This window comes from Sarcophilus harrisii, chromosome 2 (genome assembly GCF_902635505.1).
Source record: "Sarcophilus harrisii chromosome 2, mSarHar1.11, whole genome shotgun sequence".
Lineage (NCBI taxonomy): Eukaryota > Metazoa > Chordata > Mammalia > Dasyuromorphia > Dasyuridae > Sarcophilus > Sarcophilus harrisii.
In genome coordinates this window covers 481,295,947-481,303,998 of record NC_045427.1, presented here as the reverse complement: position 1 = coordinate 481,303,998, position 8,052 = coordinate 481,295,947, and the positions used below count along the sequence as shown (strand labels likewise).

Genomic DNA, 8,052 nt, shown 5'->3' with positions numbered 1-8,052 from the left:
CAGTTGAAGAACCTAAGGCAGACAGAGGTTGAATGACTTGCTCGCCAAGGAAACATAGTCGCGTTCGAGTTCAGGTCTTCCTCTCTCCGGGCCTAGCTAGCATCCTCTGTCATTTTTAACTGTGGGAAATAGTCCTGAGAACCACAGCCTGAAGGGGGTGGAGAAAGGGAAAGTGGGAAGGAAGTGGGTGTTTTGCCCGACTCCAAGATGGCCGACTTGGGTTTCGCTGCCAGTGCCCCGAGAAAGCGCAGGAAGTGTTTCCCCCTCCCGAAGATGGAAGCGGGCGGTAGAGGCGGGGCGGAGCCGGAAGCGGCGGCAGCCTGTCACTGGCACCGGCTGAAGCCGCGGCCGGGAAGGCGGGCTCGGTTTGGCTCGGCTCAGTGCGGGTCCGGGCATGAAGCTGGTCCGGGCCGCCCTGGGCCTGCTGCTCCTGGCGCCGTCCTTGGTGCAGGCGGTGGAGCCCATCAGCCTGGGGCTGGCCCTGGCCGGCGTGCTCACCGGCTACATCTCCTACCCGCGCCTTTACTGCCTCTTCACCGAGTGCTGCGGCCGGAAGAGGAGCCTGAGCCGCGAGGGTAGGGCCAGCCCGGGGTCTGGGACGCGAGGTGGCGGCAGCGGAGGGGGGGAGGGGGAGACGAGAGACGGGCGATAGCCGCAGGGCTCCTCACCTTGCCTCTCTTCAGGCTCAGTTTATTCACCCACTCAGTGGAGCGATGGGGACTAAACGAGCAGTGCTCCCTGGAAACTAATTCAGGGGGACCAGGAAGCATCTATTGCTGGACTCCGGCCCGAGAGACCCCCAGTCTCTGACGTGGGGAGGAAGCGGAGCCCCCCTTGGAGGATTTAGAGAGCTGGGAAGGACCTTTGGAGCATATTTAGTTCAGTCCTTTCGTTTGAACGGATGGAGAAACTGAGGTCCCTTAGCAAGGACGAATCACGGGCCCGAGAGTACCCCAGTGGTCGGAGAGACATTGTGTTTGCTAGAGAGAACTGTGGCTCTGGATAGAGACCTGAGACTCAGGTTAGAATCCAGATTCAGAAACTTCTGAATACATGTGTGAATAGAGGAATGCATAAATCGTAACCATAGCTTGCATTTAGCGCTTTAAGCGTGTTTTATTCTTAACGTCACTCTGGGAGGGAGGTGCTGTTGTTGTCCCCAGTTTACAGATGTAGAAACTGAGGGACTTGCTGGGGGTACACACAGCGCCCCCTAGCTGCGAGAGGAACAGGAACATACAGAGCCCTGGGGAGCCTGCTTTGTAACTGGAAGGGTTTTAGGGTGATGGCTGGGGGGAGGAGGGGGAGGTAATTAGTGAGTCCTGGAGTGGGCCTTCGCCCTGGGCATTCCCCCGTGTCTGGAGTGCCCCCTCTGCCTCCCAGGACCTCTCTCTGTTGCAGTTTGGGAACTTTTCCTGATTCCCCCCATCCTAGTGGCCTCTCTTTTCAAACTACTTTGTATTTACTCTCCTTATGTTTGTTCCCTATATATTTACACGAACTTGTTTCTCCCCGTTAAAATGTAAACTCCTTATGAGTAGACATTGTTTCATTCTGTGTATTTCTTTACCCAACACCCAGCATGGGGCCTGGAGCAGTATTTAATAGATGCCTGTTTGGCAAGTCCTTTCCAGAAAAAAATGGTGGTATTGATTTGATGATAGTTGCCAAAGAAAGAAGTAGAAAGAGAGGGGAGAGAGTTGTTGGACTAGGTTTTATATTTTATATTAGGTTTAATGTTAGCGTAGTTTTAAAGAGGAAGAAGCCTGAGTGAAATAGCATGACTTGTCCAGTTTGACAGGTCTGGGGCCGCGCTCTTCCTTGGTGAGAACTAGTCATAATTAGCCTGCCCAAGACCTGGCCGTGCTTCTTGGCAGAGATCACTTTTTGGAAAGGCAAGAATGATGGAGTGGGTAAAGGCTAGCCTTGGAGTCGAAAGGTTCAAGTCCTGTATGACCTGGGCATGTCACTTAACCTAGTTTCCTAGAAAATTGTATGGCTATGAATAACCAGAGTTGCCCACCTATATCAATGAAGGGATTTTCCGCACCAAAAGTTCCCTTTTACATATGAAAGAAACAAAAGAAAAAAAAACATCATCTCATAATGTCCGGAAAACACTTTGTAATCTAGAAATGTGAGCCATTATTAAAGTAACAAAGTTAGAATTAAAACAGGGTGACTCCCAAGTCCAGTAGTCTTCCCATTGTGTTGTACTTCCTCAAGGAGAGAGATCAGAGAAAAGTGAAAGTTGGAGATTGGATGAGGATCAGTGGTACCTGGTAAGGTCAAGGGGAAAAATAGTTTGGTTGTCATGAAAAAAGTAGTAGAGGCTCGTGAGAAGTGTAGAGATTTTGTGGGGAGGAGGTTGGGAATCAAGATGGGGAACTGCTTCCTGCCTCCAACAAAAAAAAGGGGGGAGGTTCTATGTTTGGGAAAAGGGGAGACCCTGCTTCAACCTTCTTTGCAAGAGAAAATAGAAATATCTTCTTAATTGAAAAGAGGAAAGATGTTGAAAGAGTCTTGCCTCAGTTATTCAATGGTACACTGGAGCCCTGTTTTCTTCCTGAACTGAGGAGGGCAGTAAAGTAGGATTAAATTTGGGTATTTAATCCTCACATGTGATGTAGACTTTGAGGAGGCAGAGTCCTGTTTGGCAAACTCATGACAGTTTTTGTTCCTGTTTGAAAAAGGTAGATGATGTGGCATGGTATAGATGGGGCCCAGGAAGTTTGCAGCAGGGAACAACAGCAAGGGGTCTGGTGGGAAGTATTCCATAGTATTTTGGGGGGGCTGAAGAATCAGGTTATTTCAGCCAACTGCTAGTCAGAACTGGTTTGCATTCCAGAAGATCCAAACCAACCCTTAGTTAGGAGTATGTTTTGTCTAATCTGCAAACCAGTTGATTATTTGCACATGACAAGTTTTGCTTTTTCCTCAGCATTGCAGAAGGACCTTGACAGCAAGCTTTTTGGACAGCACCTTGCAAAGAAAGTGATTTTAAATGCTGTGTCTGGGTTCATAAGTAACCCGAAGACCAAGAAACCTCTTACCCTCTCCCTTCATGGATGGACTGGCACAGGGAAAAATTTTGTCAGCAAAATCATAGCCGAGCATATTTATGAGGGTGGACTTAACAGTGATTATGTACATCTATTTGTGGCTACATTGCACTTTCCACATGCTGGGAACATCACACAGTATAAGGCAAGAAGACAATTTGGAATTCTTTCTTACTACACAGGGGTTGGTCTTTGAAGATTTCGTGTGGGTGGCAGTGACTTTCATAAGATAATATATTGAAAAAAATGAATGATCTCTGAGGATTTCTTTCTAGATGTCAGTTTTATATTGTATTTTGCACCTTCCTAAAAATTATAGAATTTGGGTGGTGGTATGTATATTTGATACACAAGCAATTAAGCTGTTAGAGCTTTGTAGAAGTGTCCTTTATGCTGAATTGGTAAGATTAACATTCAAGTTAGGAATAGAATATAGCACTGGAAGAATCCCACTTTAGGGATTCAATTGGCAAAGAAGTCCCTCATTTTTCATCTGAGAAAACTGAGGTCCAAAGTGGGGAAGTTATTTATTACTCATGTATCTAGTTAATTACAAAGCTAGATTAGAACTCATAACTTCTTCCAGTAGAGCCTCTTTCATGTTGTACCATTTCTATAACTTGTTTGTTTGATTTCACTACCAAAAGTTTTGGGGGAGTTTGGTTTTTTTTTTTTGTCTTTGAGAATGGGTAAGAATACTTTGATTTTCTTCATTATTTCTTTCACTGGTATAGATATACTGGTATTACTGTTCTAAGGTCATAAATAATAGAAGTCTTTCCACTATTTTTAGTTCACTAGGTTATTCTTTAGTGTGCTTTATTTTCTTTTACAACTAATGGTATCCAATTTGAACTTAAAATGTTTTATTTCCAGATAATCAATAGAATATTATCATACTATAACTCAGTAGACTATGTTTTCCTCATTAAAATACACAGGATCATATTCTTCCCTCTCTCTTCTCTAATTATGACAAAAGGGGAAAAAAAAGATTGGCATGGCATTGAAGTACTATCAATAAAAGAAAGATTCCTTAGATATTTTAGCTACTTCTGGGGTAACATTCATATATGTTTTATATGTAATTCTTATTGAAGTCTCCTCTTGAGTATTTTTGGCTTCTTGTAATCCAGGACCAGTTACAATTGTGGATTCGGGGCAATGTGAGTGCCTGTGCAAGGTCTATCTTCATATTTGATGAAATGGATAAGATGCATGCAGGGCTTATAGATGCTATCAAGCCATTCCTTGACTATTATGATTTGATAGATGGGGTCTCCTATCAGAAAGCCATCTTCATCTTTCTCAGGTAAGATGAGATTTGGAAGGAATAAAGAATTCTGAAGTGTCTTAAAAGCAACTAAAATAAGTCCTTATTTTTGTATATGTTTCACAGCAATGCAGGAGCTGAAAGAATAACAGATATAGCTTTAGATTTTTGGAGAAGTGGAAAGCAGAGAGAGGAAATCAAGTTGAAAGATGTAGAACAAGCCTTATCTGTGTCAGTCTTCAATAACAAGAATAGTAAGTAGCAGTATGTGTGTGACTGTGTTTTGTATATATGGGTTGGGGAGGGGACTTTATTTTCTCCATGTCTAGAATGTTTGAGACTTTAGTCTGTACATTTGGAAATGTTCATAGTTTTTATCCTTTTTTTATTTGTTACATTTTAGTCTAAACTGCTTCCTGCCTTCCCTTCCCACTCTGCATTTGAGAATACCATCATTTGACACAGATACATACACACACATTTATATATGTATATATATGTGTGTATATAGATGATACATATAAGAATGATATTATTTGTACTTCCTCATAGATCCTTTGTAATTGATTTGAATATTTATATGCTCAGAATAGCTAGATTTTTTTGAAGTTATTTTGTGAGTAATATTGCTGTTATTTTACATAGTGTTCTCTTGGTTCTGCTAATTTCAGTCTTCAGTATTTCATGCAAATCTTTCCATCCAAAGTCAACCTTCTCATTTCCTACAGCACAGTAGTATTCCATCACAATCATATTCTACAATTTTTTTAGCTATTCCCCAACTGATGAGCATTCCTCCAATTTCTAGTTCTTTGCCCCCACAAAGAGAGCTGCTAAAATATTTTAGAATAATTTTCATAGTTTTTTATTTTCTTATTTTAAATCTTTTCACTGTGGAAGAAAAGGAATTTTCTTGGGCTATAACAGCTCTAGTGAATTGGATATGTGCACTTCTTCATCTAGAATTATTTTTACATTCCTAACTAACTTTCTAGAACTTGAATCAGATTCTGTCCCTTGATTTTTTTAAACTTTTATTTTTAAAAAATTAATAAACATATTTTCACTCCCTCCAACTCTCTGCTCTTTAACTGAAAATAACATTAACAAAATCTTGCTAACAAATACAATAGCCAGATCCAGAAATGCTTGTTTCATTTTGTGTTCCAAGTTCATCCTTCCTCTGTCTGTGGGTGGGTAGCAGGCTTCATTATTAGTACTGTGTAGCCAGGATTTGTCACTGCATTGTCCAGAGTTCTTAAGTCCTTCAGATATGTTTGTTTTAATGGTGCTGTTATACCATAATTTTTTCAATCATCTTACAATTGAGAAGCATTCCATCAGTTCTCTGCCTCTTGAAAATGAAAAAAGCAATCCATATGGAACCTTTTTTTCTTTCTTTCCAATCTTCTAAGGTATGGGCCAAGTGGTGATATTTAGGCCACAGAATATGCAGGAATAGTGACTTTGTTATTCCCTGACTACACAGAATTCTGTATGGGTCATCTGTTCTAATCCCTAATTTTACAGATGAGGAAACAGGTCTAGCTTCCTCAGTTAAGTGATTTGCTCAAGGTCACAGGTCTGGCATATATGAGATGAGAATTGTAATCCATGTCCAGTACTCCTTTCCCAGAAGAATGCTAATTTTCACCAGTACTGACTTTGTTTCCCTTTTTTCCAGGTGGCTTTTGGCACAGTAGCCTAATTGACCGAAACCTCATTGATTATTTTGTTCCATTTCTACCTCTGGAATACAAGCATCTGAAAATGTGCATCAGAGTTGAAATGAAATCTCGTGGCTATGAAGTTGATGAAGAGATTGTAACTAGAGTAGCAGAGGAGATGACATTCTTCCCCAAAGAGGAGAGAGTTTTCTCTGATAAAGGCTGCAAAACTGTATATACTAAGTTGGATTATTATTACGATGACTAAATATTTCACGATAGATTTATTTGCATTGAAAAAGAAAGTACTCAAAATGGAAACACTTCGGGTTTTTTTTTCTTTTTCCAAATTCCTTTTCCTAGATGAGGAGGAAAATGAATTTTAAGTCTTTTATAAAAAAAAAAAAAAAAAAAGGGGGATTTCTCCTTGCATTTTTTATTCAGAAGAATCTGCAGTACCCATCGAACCTTTTCAAAAACCTGGATCTGCCTCCCTCACTTATATGGGAACAGCACTAATGAAAGGAGTCATCCATTATTTAACATGTTTATAACAGTGCCTATGATTTTTTTTAAATCAAGTTTTAAATTACAAGTTTCTGTTTCAAGAAGACAAGTAAGTTTTATGAAAAATATGAGTTGACTCAAAATAGTTTTTAACATCATGAGAAATTATGCTTAGAGAGTCTAAATTTTGAAGTTTTTTAAGAGTTTACAAAAACAACAAACCCCAACTTGATGATGATCATGTCTTTAGTACAGAAGCATCAGTAATCTGGAAGGCATTTCTTAGATCTGTATTAGTGTAGCCCACGGACAGGAATAGAGAGAAAGCCACCTGTGAGAAGAGGGTAATTGAAATTGTCACTTCTGCCCCCAGGAGCCGAGTTTTTTAAAAAAAGGAAAAATACTTGAGAAGATGAACTTTTGAGGCTGTACATGTGTCACAAAAAGCCTTAAAATGTCTTTTCAAGTAAGTTCATTGCAGTGGTACTAAAACTGGTAATTAGCAAAACTTATAAGAACTGAAACAGTGAGTTTGTAAAAACAGTATTGTTCTTCAAATGAAAGTAACATGGCATTTTGAATGTTTCCAGTATATGACTAGAAACATTATGAAAAGGAAGGCCAAATAACATCCCATTTGTGTCTCACTTTTTACTCATGATGCCTTGCTCCGAAGGAAGAGCAATTGTACTCTTTATGTACCTGCTTTCCTTATTTATGTGGTGAATTCTGCCACATTTTAAAGCCCTTCTACAATGGCCAGTTTTTGTTTTTATGATAAAGGGATTAACAAAACCATCTTCTTCCTTGGCTTGGAAATTTACATGCATCTAATAAAGATGCTGAGGATAGTGTTTTTATTTATAAATAACTGGTTTTTCAATAAAATTTGATTTTCTAGTCTGTGAATACATTTCTTCAGGGAAAACAATAAACCCTGAAAGCCTTGCCTTGTACACTTCACACATCATTAAGATCTATAAACTACTGGGTTAGAATGAAGAGAAAAATTCTGAACATTTGTTTGATAGCTGGAAATAGTTGAGATTAAATATGACGCATTTTAGAAGAAAACTTTGCTTCATGGAGATACACCCTCCTTTTGGTAATAAGTTTCTAGGAATTGCATCTAAAAGACAGTTATCTAGAACTCATACAGTCTTAGATATTTAGAAGGATATCTAGTCTGACCTCATACCTAAATCGAAACTCTAGAACTTCACTGACAGATGATCATTTAACCAAGATGCAAACAGTAACTTTTCTGTTAAAGTTGTAACTTTACCATGTGACAGTGTCCACAAGGCACATCTCTGCCTCATTCTAAATTCTGCTCATTGGCCCTAGGTCTGAGCACTTCTGCTACAAACAAATCTACAAATGCTACAAAGTGCCATGGAATTGTGAGCTAAAAGGAATTCTTCTTGCCTTTCTTCTTCTGCCTCCATTCCTCATTTTACAGATGTGGTAACAGACTGGAAGTGGAGGGTGGAATTTACCCAGAGTCAGAGAGGTTCTTAAGTAATAAAATTGGAACTGAAAC

General features: G+C 39.9%; 1 protein-coding gene across 1 annotated transcript; it reads left to right on the top strand.

Moving 5' to 3' along the window:
* Positions 1-306: 306 nt before the first annotated feature.
* Positions 307-7,409, top strand: TOR1A (torsin family 1 member A). The gene is made up of 5 exons (XM_012553936.3): positions 307-575; positions 2,942-3,207; positions 4,199-4,374; positions 4,462-4,589; positions 6,020-7,409. Exons 1-5 carry the CDS (start codon positions 395-397, stop codon positions 6,268-6,270), a joined length of 1,002 nt encoding a protein of 333 aa, XP_012409390.2. The 5' UTR covers positions 307-394; the 3' UTR covers positions 6,271-7,409.
* Positions 7,410-8,052: the final 643 nt, after the last annotated feature.

Excerpts from the sequence above, each read along its gene's own strand:
- TOR1A (XM_012553936.3), top strand. The coding sequence starts at position 395 with ATGAAGCTGGTCCGGGCCGCCCTGGGCCTGCTGCTCCTGGCGCCGTCC. Across the intron at positions 3,208-4,198 it reads GGAACATCACACAGTATAAG|GACCAGTTACAATTGTGGAT; the intron begins GCAAGAAGACAA and ends CTTGTAATCCAG. Across the intron at positions 4,590-6,019 it reads AGTCTTCAATAACAAGAATA|GTGGCTTTTGGCACAGTAGC; the intron begins GTAAGTAGCAGT and ends CCTTTTTTCCAG.